The following is a 14821-nucleotide window of genomic DNA, read 5'->3' on the forward strand; positions in this document are numbered from 1 at the left end:
GGGCGGATCCTCGCCCCCTTAAAGGGCCCCGCGGCACCCCGCTTTGGGGGCCAGGCCAGAGGGGCCCCGGGGGGGCCTGGCCAGGAGCTGTGGGGCTCTCGCCTAAGGCTGTTGGCCTTGTTGCTCCCGCCCTGTTCAGACTCCCAGGTGGCCTCTGGTGTCTCCTTCTCTTAAAAAGTCCGCCCACACTTGGGTCCCCTTCAGGGGCTCCCCCCCTCCCCCGAGGAGCTGAGGTCAGCAGTCCACTCTTAAATCGAGAAGCTCCCTCGTCAATGGCATTTTTCCTTCTGGAGAGAAAGCACAGCTTGAATCTGAGGAGGCCCGCCACACCTTCCCCCACCGCGGGCAGTTCTAGCGGGATGGATGGACTCGCCCACGCGGACAGACCACATCCCCTTGTTATCTCCGTTATCTCCTTCCTCTTTCCAGAATTTTTTTGCCCTGTGTGTCAGCTATAGTGGGAGCAGCCAGCCCTCGATCGCTGTCAAAGGACTCTTTCCACTTTGCACTACTGCCAGGGTCAGTGCCTTCAGACCCCTGAAGGTTCAGGGTGGACGGAGGAGGGCCTGCCTCGTTGGGGCGCTCCCTTTCCTCCCGGGGCAGAAACTCCCTGTCCCCTTTTGTTTTTAAAGAATCTCGGCTCCTCCCCTTTATCCGGCCCTTAAAGGGCCAGTCCACCGTAGACTAGCGCGCACTCAACGCTGGAAGGATGCTTAGAAACCCATCCAGCACCAGTGTGCCTTTGCAGACAAAGAAGCTTAGACCCTCTTGAGCAGAGGTGACCAGCTTGGGGTCACAAAGCAAGTTATCACTGAAATCAGGAATCTAGCCAGGTCTCTCTGACTCTGAAGCCATTTGTTTTTCCATGGGTTTACTTTAAAAAGGAAAAAAAAAAAGGTGACAGGCACCCCCTTTGATCTTGTCTTTTGTCTACCTGACCCTAGGATTCTGCACTGGGAGAACATTTAGAACCTGCCCTGCCCGTTCAGTCTGTGTGGCCAGCACACTATTTGAAAATAAAATAACCTTAAGGTGGGAGGCTGCTTGGGCTCTCTGCTGCCTGTATCTGGCAAGGGAAGCAGAGCTGACTTAGTAGGCTTTGCTCTGCCTCTCCAGCTCCTGCCCTTCTGATTGCTGGGCGGTGGCCAGCTCCCTGCCAAGAGCAAAAAATAAATCCCCAGCAAGACTTAATGGGCTCCAGTGGGGTGGTGGCCGCTCCCTGCTGCAGTATCTCCAAAGGCCACTCTGGGGGCTCCCTTGCCACAACAGCCCCTCCTTCCCTGGTCATTGGCTCTCTCAGAAACCAGGAACACAAGGTCTGATGGACTCTTTTTTTCCCCCCGATGTGTTGACAGCTTTGTCTTGGGGACCCTCCCATGGTTAACTGTGTTTGGAGAACTGACAATACTTAGCACCCAGCCCCAAAGTGGGACTCTCAGGAGGCTGTATTTTGAGGCATTGGAGAAAGGGATAAGACTTTTGGGTGGGGCCCTCCTGGCTGGGGCCCCAGGTGGGTGGGTCCTGAGTGCAGCCTGGATGCAGACAGATGCCCCCTTTGTTCCTCTCACCCCTCTCGCCCCCTCCGCCTGCTCTGGCTGTGACCGCCCAGCTCACTGCTCTCCTGGCTTCACCCCTCCAGCTCTCTTCCAGGAAGAGCCCCTCACAGAGCCTGCTGGCCACCTTATTTCTGAGTGTCCAAGCCAGGCCCTCAGAATGCCCTGCATCCTTTTGTTCTTGATTCTCTCTTAAAGGGACCGAGTCTTTGTGAAGGGCCAATGCTGTGTCTCCCTGCTTCTCGCACCTCGCTTGTTGGACTCTCCATCCCTCTCCTGCCTGCATCCCTTCCCTCTCCTGCCTGTGATGCTTGCCAAATCAAAGCCTTGGCTTCTTTCCCTGGAATTTGGAGATTGAACAATGGTCTCCTTTCCCCTCCTCTTCAGGGCAAGATCTGCAGCTGGAAGGGGGTGCCTTGGGGTCCTGGGGAAGTGCCCCCCCATCCTCCAGGGCCAAGGGACCAGCATCATCAGGCAGGAAATACTCAGACCACTGTGAGGCCCGCGCCTCAAGGCCTGGAAAGAGCCGCATCCCTGGCCGTGACCATCGGCGCTACTACCACGACCACTGGCGGCTGGAGTACCTGATGGACTTCAACCCTGCCCGGCATGGCATGGTGTGCATGGTGTGTGGCAGCTCCCTGGCCACCCTCAAGCTGAGCACCATCAAGCGGCACATCCGCCAAAAGCACCCTTACTCCCTGCACTGGAGCCCCCGAGAGAAGGAAGTCATCAGCAATAGCTGGGATGCCCACCTGGGGCTGGGGGCCTGCGGAGAGGCTGAGAGCCTGGGGACCCAGGGGGCTGAGGAGGAGGAGGACGAAGAAGAAGAAGAGGAGGAAGAAGGGGCCAGCCTTCCAGCTTCTCAGCCTAAGGGTGCAGGTAACGAAGGGCATGGGCAGGCAGGGCCTAGGTGGCCCCTGGGGCCAAGTGGGAAGCTCGGGTCTCTGCTAACAAGGCAGTTTTCCTGAACAAGAAACAGCTCCTGGTCTGACTGGGACACTTAATTGCTCTGTGGGATAGTAGGGGAAGAATGGCAGGGTGGCAGGGCCAGGGGATCGTCAGCATCCCTAAAACCACAGTTCTGGCATCCTGTGGTTTTAGAAGCATCAAAGAGAGTGGTGGTTGGTGGGATTGGGATTGGCAGGGGAAGGGGTGGCTGTGTGGGAAGACCGTGCTGGGCTCAGTGAAGGGTCTCAGATGCTAGAACCGAGTGGTTGACAGTCAGCCCTAGAGAAAGGGCTGGAAGCTGGGGCAAGGGATGGGGTGGATCTTGAGGAAATGGGAAATGGAGACTTTAGGATTTTAGGGAAGAGGATGACAGCAGAGATTGAGAGCGCAGAGGTCAAAAGCCAGGTGAGAGAGGCTTGCGGAGGACCTGGCTGTGGTGGTGGGGCCCCCCAGAGTTCCAGCAGCTCAGTGCCTTGTCCCCCCTCCAACCTTTCAGGCAAAGCCTCAGGTGGTGGCAGTAGCCGGCGCCAGCGCCGAGGGGGCTCAGGGCCACCCAGGGCCCGGCGGCGGGCCTCCCGGAGGGCCGGGGGCAACAGGGGGCTGGGGGCCCGTCGTCTGGAACGGAGGCTGAAGGAGTCCTTGCAGAACTGGTTTCGGGCTGAGTGTCTCATGGACTATGACCCGCGGGGGAACCGGCTGGTGTGCATGGCCTGTGGCCAGGCACTGCCCAGCCTGCACCTGGACGACATCCGGGCCCACGTGCTGGAGGTGCACCCCAGCTCCCTGGGTCTCAGCGGCCCCCAGCGCAGTGCCCTGCTGCAGGCCTGGGGCGGCCGGCCCCAGGCGAGGCCCAAGTTCACCCAGTCCCCATCAGGTGCGAGGCTAGTTCCAGAGCCCAACTTCCCTCTCCCTTCCAATCAGGGCTGCCAAGTGGGTCTGTCTGTCTGTAGGCCAAGCTGAGGGCCAAGAAGTCCCACTCCCTTTCCACAGACACACGTACACACACACAGCTTCTAGCTTGGGGCTGGGGTGAGGAACAAGGGACCCCTTCTGCGTGGGTAATGACAACCAAGCCAGCAGGCTGAGCCCCTCTCCCTCGCCCCTTCCCCAACAGACGACAACCTCGCCCCCCAGGACCTGACCAGAAAGAGCCGGGATTCGGCCCTCGCTGCCAGAGCCCCTTCCTCTCAGGAGCCCAGCCCCCCAGACGTAAAGGAAGAGGCCGGCTGGGCCCCTGAGAGCCCCAGGCCCGCAGAGGAGGAGGGCGCGGGCACGGGCACGGGCGCGAGGGCGGGGGGCCGGGCCCGGCGACCGCGGGGCCGCGACCACCGCCGCCACTACCAGGAGCGCTGGCGGCTGGAGTATCTGATGGAGTTCGACGGCGGCCGGCGCGGCCTGGTGTGCATGGTGTGCGGGGGCGCGCTGGCCTCGCTCAAGATGAGCACCATCAAGCGGCACATCCGCCAGCGCCACCCGGGCTCCACGCGCCTCAGCGGGCCGGACAAGGCCCTCATCGCGCAGGAGTGGAGCGAGAAGGCCGCCCAGCTGCTGGCCCTGGGGTTGCCGCGTCCCGAGTCCCCCCGGGCCCCCGCCGCCCCCAGCACAGCCTCGGCCTCCGAGCAGGGAGGGGCGGAGGAGGAGCCAGAGGAGGAGGAGTGGTGGGGTGAGCCGCAGGCGAGGTGGGGAGCACAGGAGCCAGTGCAGGTGGGGAGGGACCACCTGGCAGGGGAGCAGGGTGAGGTTCGTGGGGGCGGGAGCGGGTGGTGAGAGCAGAGGGGCGGCGATGAGCTGGAGGGCAGAGGGGAGGCGGTGATGCGCCGGCCCAGAGTCGCGCCCAGGCTGCAATCCTGCCCTTTGTCCCTCCCCAGGCGACGCCCCACTTTCCCCAGGGGAGCCTTCGGAGCGCCCCGCCGAGGAAGAGGAGGAAGAAGAGGACGGCGGAGAGCCGGAGGGGCTCGCCTTCCCTCCCCTGCCTCCACCCCCGCCGCCACCCCCGCCTCCGCCGCCGCCCCGCAGCCGCGAGCAGCGACGCAACTACCAGCCGCGCTGGCGGGGCGAGTACCTGATGGACTACGACGGCAGCCGGCGCGGCCTGGTGTGCATGGTGTGCGGCGGCGCGCTGGCCACGCTCAAGGTGAGCACCATCAAGCGGCACATCCTGCAGGTGCACCCCTTCTCCATGGACTTCACGCCCGAAGAGCGCCAGACCATCCTGGAGGCCTACGAGGAGGCGGCGCTGCGCTGCTATGGCCACGAGGGCTTCGGGGCGCCAGCGCCCCCGCCGCGCGACAGCAGCGACCTCAAGTCGGGTGCGGTGTGCCGGGCTTAGCTCAGCGGACTCGGCCGGGAGCCCCTCACGTCGCCCCCCCGCTGGCCGGGCCGGGCGCAGAGCGCAGGCGGCCAGCACTGGTCGGGGACCGAGTTCCCCAGAAGCCAAAGTGGGGCCGCCAGGAGTTAACATGAGGCACTGCCAGCCTCCACGTGTTCTAGGAAGGCCACTCCATGTGCCCCTAGGCCAGACACAGGTCGCTACAGACCTGCCTTTGAGCCATTGCCTGGGCTGAGGATGGGCTCCACTTGCCACACCCCCCATCTGCGCCTCCAAGCCCTTGGCTGCTCTTCGTGGAAAGGCCTCCTTTGCCAGTTAAGAGGTGGCATCATTCTAGGCTTTGGCAGGGGCACTGGCAGTCCTACCCCCTCTGTACCCCTTGTCCTCGGGGGTCTGGGGCCAGGCTGAGCCTTCCTCTTTCTCCAGGGGCAGCCTCAGTCCTGGGGGGGGGCGAGGCTGGGGGTCCCCACTGTGATCTCCCAGGCAGGTCCGAGAGGGATGTGTAGTTTTCATTCTCCTGTGGAGAATAGGTGGCCCCGAGACCAGGCCCATTTTGCTTTGTATTTTATTTTGAAACTGTATTTAATGCTTTTATATGAAAAGGGGCAGGGGGGGCTGGGAGAGAGCTGTCCCAATCACCTTTATGTGCAAATGTCTTATTTATTATGCGTGTATCAGAGATAAGCTGTGAGGTGGCAGAGGAAAGACTAAAAGGAAGATGCAGCGAGGGTGGAAACGGTAGATTGGGGCCTAGAAGGCTCGCCAAACATCCCCCATTAATATGCGTCTCCTCATCACAGGTGAAGCCACACAGGACTAGTTCCTTCATTCTAAAGTCAGTGGGGCTAGATCAGCTGGTGAGACATGAGGGTTGGGTCTTTAGCATGAGGGGCCCAGGAGCTGCTGCAGCAAAATAAAATGAGAGGAAACCCCACCTTCACCCCCCAGAGCAGATGCTCAGGCCCACGCACCTTGGCTCTTCCTATTTGGGAGTTGAGTTTTATACTGCAGATTTTCTATCATTTTTATATGTAACTGAAGATTGCCAGGGGCCCTGACAATCAGCTAATACATCTTCAACTTCGCTAAGATGCAGCCCAGGGAGGGAATCTACAGGGGAGAAGAAAAAGTTCTCCCCTCAGCTCAGTATTCTTACCATTACACTACACAGCCTCCTGCCCTCTGGTGTTACGGACATTTCATATCCAGGTAGGCCAAAGTCTAACACATACTGGCCTAGGATGTGGGGGTGCCTCAGGCAGGCTTCTGAGCTCTGTGGGGAGTTCTTGGCATCACAGGCCGCAGCTGGAAGGGGCAGGCTCCACGAGTGGGGCTGCTGCCCGCCTGGCCCCGGCCTCCCAGCAGGCCAAGGCTCTGGCAGTTGTGTTCATCAGTTGGGGACCAGGGCTGGAAAGAAAGGGAGTGAGCAGTCCATTGACTGAAAAGTGAATCTCCAGTGTTTGGACCTCTAGGGTTTTTGACAGTATTAAAAAGCTTGTAAACAGGGACTTGGGGGTGGCACCAAGCTGGGCACTGCCATTCTTTCTTTTCTTTCATGCATGTTTTCAATTCCAGAATGAGTATTCTGCTACTCTTCCAGGTCAGAAAGGGTAGGCAAATGCAAATGGGAGCAACAAGTTAGAACCACCCAGGCCACTATGGTAGGAAGGGTTCCATTTTTCTTTCCAAAAGGTAGCGATTAACACTAGGACAGGAGTGGATGGCTGCCTTCCTGGGGACAGCTCCAGGTACAGTTCCCGAGGGAACTGAGCTCCTAATATGCTCTCCAGTGGTGATGCCACACATGAAATTGTGAGCACCAGGGAATCTAGAAGCGACCCCTGCTTTGAGGGAGGCTCTGGTCTCGTGGGCTTGGGGGGTCAGGGGATAAGCCTCCCCTCATCTGACTCCAACACATGAAGTTTCTTCATGAAGATTGTTTGTAATAGTATGCTTGCTCTTATGGCCAATATGTAAATGTTATTCTGAATACATATTTATATCCTATGTTACTTAGTGACATTATTTGAACATTTGTATGCGTATTTGTGAAGTTGTTTGCATCAGGCATTAAAAACAACAACAACCCTGCCTAAGTTTTTGAAGAGGTTTTTAAAACCCAGCTGAAGGGTCACAGCAGCCTTAGTTTTAGGGAAGTGCAAACTGGAGGTGACAAAGGGCTGTCAGCAGAGAACCCAGACTTCCCTTGGCTTCCGTTTTCCACGAGGGCTGGCTGGTCTGACAGCTCTGTGGCTGTGACTGTGAATGTGCCATGCTGCTGGCTCATTGGCTGGCGTGAGGCTGCGCTGGGACAGTGGCCCCTCTGGCCCTGTCTACTCACCACCCTCCTCTTACGGGGCTCTGATTTTTCTCTCAGAAACCAAATGCACAACTTTGCTCTCCCATGGAAATCCTGAAATCAAGGGGATCTTTACCAGTATCAACTGCTTGGCGCTTTGTGAAGCTTCAGAGGTGGAGCAGGGGTGGGGGGTTTGGAAGCCTTGTTCGGGTTCCATACACCAAAACTGTGTATAAATAAAGTTAGCAGAATGACACCAGCCTCATCGTGTTTGTTTGGTTTTTATTATTAATATCACATCAATTTGCAGTTTTACAGGAACCAAGATTTAAGCTCCTTGGGTGCTACTTATTTTTATGTTGCACACACATACACTCACACAGTTTCATTAGTAATTTTTCATCTATAGCTTTTTTTTTAAAAAAGAAACCCCCCGCCAAAAAAAAAACCCCAAAAAAACCACCCCACATTTTCTGCGTGGCACAATGATCTGTCCAATGATCTAAACACAGGAGTAACGACACAAAAGAGCTAGGTGTGGGGGCTTCCAGTGCATGAAGGGGTCCTGTGGAGGGGAAGCCCAAAGACACGAGCAGTTCTAACTTCCTGGCAGGCAAAGAATGAGGAAGAAGATGCATCTCCTACCGTGACATGAGACCAGTGAAACATTTGCAAAGGAAAGAGCTAAGAAATGAGAAAATGGAAATAAGGCAAAGGTACCTTTTAACCTTTAAAATCCCTACGTAATTTGCTAAACACGTGGGAAGATTTCCTTAGACTACTGCCCACAGAATGCTCTCTGGAACTGTCGGTGTAGCCCGTACTTTGAAGTCACCAGTGTATACTTTCTCTGGGTTCTCGGATCTACCAGTTACAACCTGAAGAAAACAACAGATATTTCTTCCAAGTTGATTGCATTTTCACGTTGATGGAGAGGAAAACACCTGGCCTCAAATGGGAACCAATGGTTTCCAATTGCTCTCCACCTGAGGTCACATTGAGCCTTGCTATGGTCTTAATTGTGCACAGTGCATCCACACTCTAGCTCTGTCTGGTCATTCTGACCTAAAACTGCTAGGAAAACACGCAAAAGCAGGCACCCTGGGCCACAGCAGAGGTGCCAACACATACTATCTCTAATCAAAACAACACACACCCGTAAAAGCTAGCTTCAAAGCAGTTACGACTCCCTATGAACCACAAAATGCACTTCTCTATGCTAACTTGTGGTCTCTTGACCACAGACACACAACCTTTCAGCCAGCCTGGCTTTGGTCCTCAGGGTGAGAGAATGAGCACAGGTTAAAAATGTACCCCATGAAGAAGGAAGCTGGAGAGAAAAACAAAAAAAAAAAAATAAAACCAAACCAAAAGACTTTGTTTCTTCTGTAGTTTCTCTCCTAAAAATGTGCCCCCTCCACGGACCGAGACAGGATTACAAGAACTCATAACGGAGGAGCCCACATGCAGGTTATTTTTTCTCTTAACAAGTTTACAGCAGTGTACAGCAGTTACAGACATTTATTTCATAGTAAGAAAAGTACAACCATATTTATTAACCTGAAGGTGAAAGGGGGTGGGGGAGAGGGAGGAAAGCACATTTCAGGAATAAGTTCTCACATGAAAGCTCCAACCCGTGTTCACAAGAAGCGACACAGACACCACCTGCCAAGTGGTGGAGCTTTTCCATTCTGGGACCACGCTGGAGAGGGAGAGGTGGCCCCGGCTCTGTCCCCTGGACCACCACCTTCCACTTCCAATCAGATGGCATTACTAGGAACTGGCAATCATCACTATGATCTGTAAGTTACTAACAGAGTTGAAGTTATCACTAAATAAAGAGGAGAAAGATCATGAGCTCATCTTGTGAAGCAAGAAGACAAGATTACAAACAACAAAAAACCCTAAAACAAAAAGGAATCCGACTCCTGTTCCTAAGTAATTCTTCATAAATTAATCATTATTTTTTAACTTAAAAATAAGGGGGGAAATATGAAGGGAAACAGTATAAAACACACATGTAAAAATGGAATAAAAGAACTGAAGGGTTTGCAGGGTTGTGGTTATGTTTTATCTGTCATTTCCCCCCTTGCCTTCAATTTTTCCCCTTTCCAACTCCAGGCAAAAAGCTCCACCACCATTAAAGGTATTGATTTACCTTACTGATTCTTTACTCTCCTAGTTCTAAAATTTCAGTTCTTTTTCTCAGTCCAACAATTCCTGTGCTTGATACTGAGGGGTAAAGGGAAAGGAGAGGAGAAAACACCGAATTCAAGAATAAGCTTGGAATGCAGGCTCGGGCTGACACTGAGCACGTTCCTTCACGGTACAAGTGACAATGTTATAACTATTAAATGATGTTTTAGTAACTGATGCATTTCTGGTGTCCATGTGCTTATTCTGCCTTTTTTTTTGCAATTCCAGGGAGTTTTGCTTGGACCCTATTAAAGAAAGAAAAAGAAAAACAAAGGTGTAAGCAAACATTTGGTTCTGGTTTTTACTGTACCTGTGACTTTACCTGCTGACGCAATGTGGCCAACACACTCCTGGGCTTAGTCTCACGGAGTAGAGGCTGCCATCTGGTTTGGGGCGCGCCCACAAAGATCTGCCCCTGCCCCCACTGTGCCTGCTGTTTTGTCCTCTTTCAATGCCAGAACCTCCTTGGGCCTTCCTTCACTAAAAAGAACTTGTGGTCCCTGGGCAGAACATCTGCTGAGTGACCGTGTGCTGATAGTAACTAGCAGTGGCCACAGCGTCCTGCTTCTCTGGCTGTGAGGCAGCTGCTCTTGGCTGTTGGGTGCTGTCCGGTCAAGTTCAACTCACAGTGATCCTTATGAACAACGTGTGTGAACCCTGTCCCATACTGTGCCAACTGTACAATCTCTGACACACTTGAGCCCACTGCTGTAGTAACTGTGTCAATCCTCTTGGTTAACGGTCTTCCTCTCCTTTACCGTCCCTTCTCCACCTTTCCAAGCATGATGCCCAAACTATGACAGACTTCCGAAGTTGTGTCATCTTTGCCTCCAAGGAGCGCTCTGGCTATATCTTCTACGTATCTGTTTGCTCTTCTGGAAGTCCATGGGATGTTCAGTGCTCTTCACCACCACCACCACCACCACCACCACCACAGTTCAAAGGTATCAATTCTTCTTCTGTCATCCTTATTCACTGTCTAGCTCAGCAGTATAGCAAGTGGTTGAAAAAAATAACATGGATGGAATCAGGTACAGCTTGGTCCTCAGACTGACATCACTGCTCCTCAATAATCTGAAGAGGTCCCTGGCCGCAGACTTTCCCAGTGCAATAAGGCTTTTAATCTCCTGACTGCTCTTACAAAGTGTACTGATTATGGATCCAAATAAGATGAAGTTGTTGACGGTTTCAATCTTTTCTCCAACTATTGTGATGTTGCTTGTTCTAGTGGTGAAAGATTTTTATTTTCTTGACTTTTGAGTTGCAATCCATATTGAAGGCTGTGTTCTCAAATAAATTGCTCCGCATATATAATGAACAGGTAAGGAGAAAGGATACAACCCCGATGCACACCTCTCTAATGTTTATTTTGTCGGTCGTACACTTATTTTAACATAAAAAGGAGTTGATATCACCAGTGCAGCATACAGGGTGTGACATGTTCGAGCCTATGGGGGTCATCTGGTTCATAGGGGTCACTATACTCTTGCACTCTGGGACCATGCCATGTGTCAATGTGGTACAGCTACTGCTGCTAGACCTTGAGTTGGATCTGCCAATGGGCCTCCACCACCTTTGGGTGGTTGAGGAGGAGGGGAGAGTTAATGGGTTTGCCTATAGACTGTGGAGTAGGCTAAGCCTGGGCCACAGTGTGGCCCTCATACCCACACTCTCATACTCAGGGGTGAGGGCTGGGGCTGGGCAGGGGCCTGCAGAGCCTGAGGCATGCCAAGAGGTGCTGATGTAGAGGGCAAGCTCTGCTAAGGCACACTGTAGATGCTTATCCTGCCACACGCTGTCAAGAACTGGGTGTGCTGCAGGCCATGCTGCCTGATCGGCTGGGGGCGGAGCTTGGTCTGATGCGGGGCAGAACTTGGAGCACTTGTTCTCAAGGCAGTGTTTGGCATGGTAGAAGCAGAGGCGAGGATCTGTGTGAAGGCGAGGCAGCCACCCCAAGCCTCAGGACTGAAGCCTTTGATGTTTTGCACCACTCGCATCTTCGGGCAGGATGGCAAGGAGCAGTTGCTTTTTCAGCACAAGCAGGGATGCACCAGATACTGGACGTAGCACCGGATGTTCCAGAGCTGTAGCTCACGGAGGCTCCTTGGCTTTAGCTGACCTTGGATGCGACCCTTGTTATCCATCTGATGGCTGTAGCTTTTGTAGTAGTTGATACACAGATGTAGTCCTTCGGACTGTTCGCTGTTTCTGTTAGGACATATAGCTTCTTATGTCAACCGCGGGCAGAAATGCCTACCTAAAGAAATACCCCTTTCTTAATTTTAAACCATATAGTGTTCCATTGCTCTGTTTACACAACAGCTTCTAGGTCTAGGTATAGATTTATAAGGACACAAATATTCTGGATTAACATTCTTCTCAATGTTAGCCATAATTGGTTATGATACACATTACTGTTTTTCTCTGCTTCCAGCCAGGATCCATCGGACATTAGCAATGATATTTGTGGGGCCATGGCCTCTTCTAAATCAAACTCAAACTTCTTGGCAGTTCTCTGTCTATGTACTGTTCTAGTGATGCAGAGATAAAGAAATGCTGGGTCAACCACATACTAGAGCCACACAGAAACAAGGAGACATCCAAGTATGAGATGGGTTATGGGTTCCTGGTCCTCACAGCTTACAGGCCTCATAGACAACACCAGATCTGCCCTTCATTCTGCAAATGTGTTTGAAATCATTAAGTTATCCATCACCCATTCACATACTTAAGTAAATGGCAAAGCACAGATTCTCCATAATGTTACGTCTGAGTCGGCTATAATCCGAGCTTTGGCTCTAATGCTAAACTACGCCCATCTTTCACAAATCAAGAGTAAACAGGAACCAAATATATAATTATGCCAAGTCACTTGGCTAGCTTTAACATAAACCCTAGAAAGCAGGTGAGGAGGTTGACTTCAGTCAGAGCTATCTGAGCATGTTCATGGTTCTCTCCTGAAAGAGTCGGTGAAGCACAAATGTCTGGATGTGAAAGGAACTTGAGGAACACAAAGGGAGGGGAGGGGGCTCAACTGCTTGTCATGTTTTGTTTTTTAAAGAATGTATGGAAAAAAATAGGGAAAATCTTAGCATTTTTATTCTGTTAGTTTCATAAGCATTTGTCCTAAATTTTAACATGTTGCAGCACACTTTTAAATTGAGACCATGCTTAGAAACACTTTTGCCGTTATTTGCGGCAACATGTTAAAAACTATTTCCTTGCTTAATGAAGCTATAGAAATATGTCAATACATTACTTCTTAAAATATTTATTTAATGGGCTACAAGCAAGTTTTTTAAGCTTTAAGTCATTTATTTATTAAAACTTCTGAAGAAGGAGGGAGGAATTTGGCTTAAAATTGGCACATGTGATGCATACAGCCCAAAGTTAATGATTAGTGGTCACCAGTCAGTGGTGAGAAGGGCAGGGGGAGCAATTGCTCACGGGCAGTGCCTGCCTGTTGAGGGCGAGGGAAACACTGGAAACACAAAGTGCATGTGAATCTGAGTAACGTCACTGAACAGAAAACTGCCGACTGACTTTATCTCGGTAAAAACAATCTTAGAAACTGGAAAAGAAATGGGGGTGAGGAAGCAACCAAGAACACGCACCAGTCAGCTCTGACAGCCCAAGTGCTGCTGATTGAGTCCCTTCCAGTTTAAGATAGAAAGAATTCTTAAAGAAGCTGCTCAAATAATTTCAAGTAAAACCAAATGCTATTAACTGAGACTTTAACAGGCTGGGGTTGATGTGAGAATCACAGGCTGATAAAAAATAGCTCCTGTACATACTTACTTTTCAACAATTGATTTGGTCTGATCCCGGGCAATTCCCACATAGTGATCAATCTGGGTCTTTAAAGAAAGAAAATAGTAATACAAACATTAAAAATTTTCCTGAAGGATTTGTTCTTTAGCCTAGTTTACTTAAAAAAAAAATACTACTCTATATTCTGGAAAAAAATGTTTAAAAATTTTTAGACTTCAGTTTAAGGGTTTTTTTAAGACTGGTTCTCCCTGCATCTCACAGTGACCCTGTGTACAGCAGTTCTGAAAACTGTCCTATCCTATTATTACAAATTATAAAAAAACGGAAATAAAAAATCCTAAACCCCTAGTATTCACTATAATACCAATTCTTAGGGGCCAGCCATATTACAAGAAATGAAGACTAATTTAGAGACATTAATCATCAGAAGATTAAAAATCTAATTGTATACAATAGCCCTTTAAAAAGTCACGTGTTTAAAACAAAATTGTTTTCTCTAGGAAGAATCTTCAGTTGTGCTGTTTGCAACTGAAGCTTGCAGTGAAATGCACTTGGATTCATATTCGTGGCTCACCAGTGGTCTAAGCAGATATGCAAACTACACACAGCCACTGTGTCTTCGTCCTCCTGTCTGGCATTCTTCAAGCCTTCTGCTCTGGGAGGACCCTCCTTTACTTTGGCACTTCTGCTCTCTCAAGGTCTGAGGCAACAGCCTTTTCATATTTTTCCTTTAGCTTTGCTTTTTTATATTTCACATGGTTATCTTTGGCTGACTGCTCACACCACAATTTCTCCTTTCCCCTCACAATATCCCCAGGAAGTGTTCACCCTGAAGAGTCAGAGCAAAACAGACGCAGGCAGATGGTGACCTCTGTCGGGCACTGGATCTTGTATCCTTTCTTGTCACCTTTTGGAGGCACATAATTTTTCATCTGTCTTATGAGCTTTGGCACTTTTTTCTGTATCTTCAAATTTCCACTTGTCTTTTGCAGAAATGACTTACCAATGGAAGAGTTTGGCTATTTCTTCTTGTTAGCAAGAGATGCTTCCTTCTAGGGTCTACAGGGTGAACTGATTTATTCATGAGAATGACATACAGTATTTGGTTAAATATTTCCTAATTTATTTTTAATAGATAATATACATCCACATGATAAAAATTCAAAAGACACACATGTTATAAAGTGTCCTTGTGATGCTATCTTTTCTACATTCTAGTTTTTCTCCTTGGAAGAAATCACTCTAAAGAGGAACTTGTCTTAGAAAATGAGTTTCTAGGAATCATGGTTATAGGAAGACTGTTATAATGTCTAAAACTATGAACTAAAACCAGTCATGCATGTGGCATAATTGAAACAGAAAAGATAAATGCTTACCTTGTACTTCTCATAGACAATTGGAACGCTGAAAACGAGCAGTTCAGCTATAAAACAGAATGAAAGTGTAAAAGTGAGTCAGACACAAAAGATCATTTTCCTCAGGATATATAAAGTAAAAACCAACTAACAACCAAAAAATACAAAACAAAAACCCCACAGTGGCTGTCAGCAAAGCTGTAAATTTTGTGAGGAGACTGTCTACTTTTCTTTTGAGCTATCTATCAGAGGACTCAAACAGCCAACCTTCCAGTTAACAGATGATACAGGACACTCTGCCAACCAGGGCTCCTTCTGGAGGGTTTAGGAAGCTGTAGATCTTTATAGAAGCAGACTGCACGATTTT

General features: G+C 50.6%; 2 protein-coding genes across 5 annotated transcripts in view; one reads left to right on the plus strand and one right to left on the minus strand.

The window, feature by feature from the left end:
- The first annotated feature begins 1190 nt into the window (after positions 1-1190).
- LOC102847711 (chromosome unknown open reading frame, human C11orf95) lies at positions 1191-4833 on the plus strand. The gene is made up of 5 exons (XM_006901540.1): positions 1191-1200; positions 1941-2435; positions 3001-3378; positions 3619-4167; positions 4373-4833. Exons 1-5 carry the CDS (start codon positions 1191-1193, stop codon positions 4831-4833), a joined length of 1893 nt encoding a protein of 630 aa, XP_006901602.1.
- Positions 4834-9205: 4372 nt separating this feature from the next.
- RTN3 (reticulon 3) overlaps positions 9206-14821 on the minus strand; it is a 69167-nt gene continuing 63551 nt past the window's right edge. For 3 of the 4 annotated variants that reach the window (XM_006901516.1, XM_006901515.1, XM_006901514.1), the window contains exons 6-8: positions 14476-14522; positions 13127-13185; positions 9528-9573 (exon numbers count right to left, since the gene is read on the minus strand). In XM_006901516.1, coding sequence (XP_006901578.1) covers positions 9528-9573; positions 13127-13185; positions 14476-14522 — 152 coding nt within the window. Of the gene's footprint in view, positions 9574-13126; positions 13186-14475; positions 14523-14821 lie in introns of all 4 variants that reach the window. The other variant, XM_006901517.1, reaches the window with a different exon arrangement.

The sequence above is a fragment of the Elephantulus edwardii genome, unplaced genomic scaffold, assembly GCF_000299155.1.
Source record: "Elephantulus edwardii isolate Elephantulus edwardi_28Jun2011 unplaced genomic scaffold, EleEdw1.0 scaffold00328, whole genome shotgun sequence".
Lineage (NCBI taxonomy): Eukaryota > Metazoa > Chordata > Mammalia > Macroscelidea > Macroscelididae > Elephantulus > Elephantulus edwardii.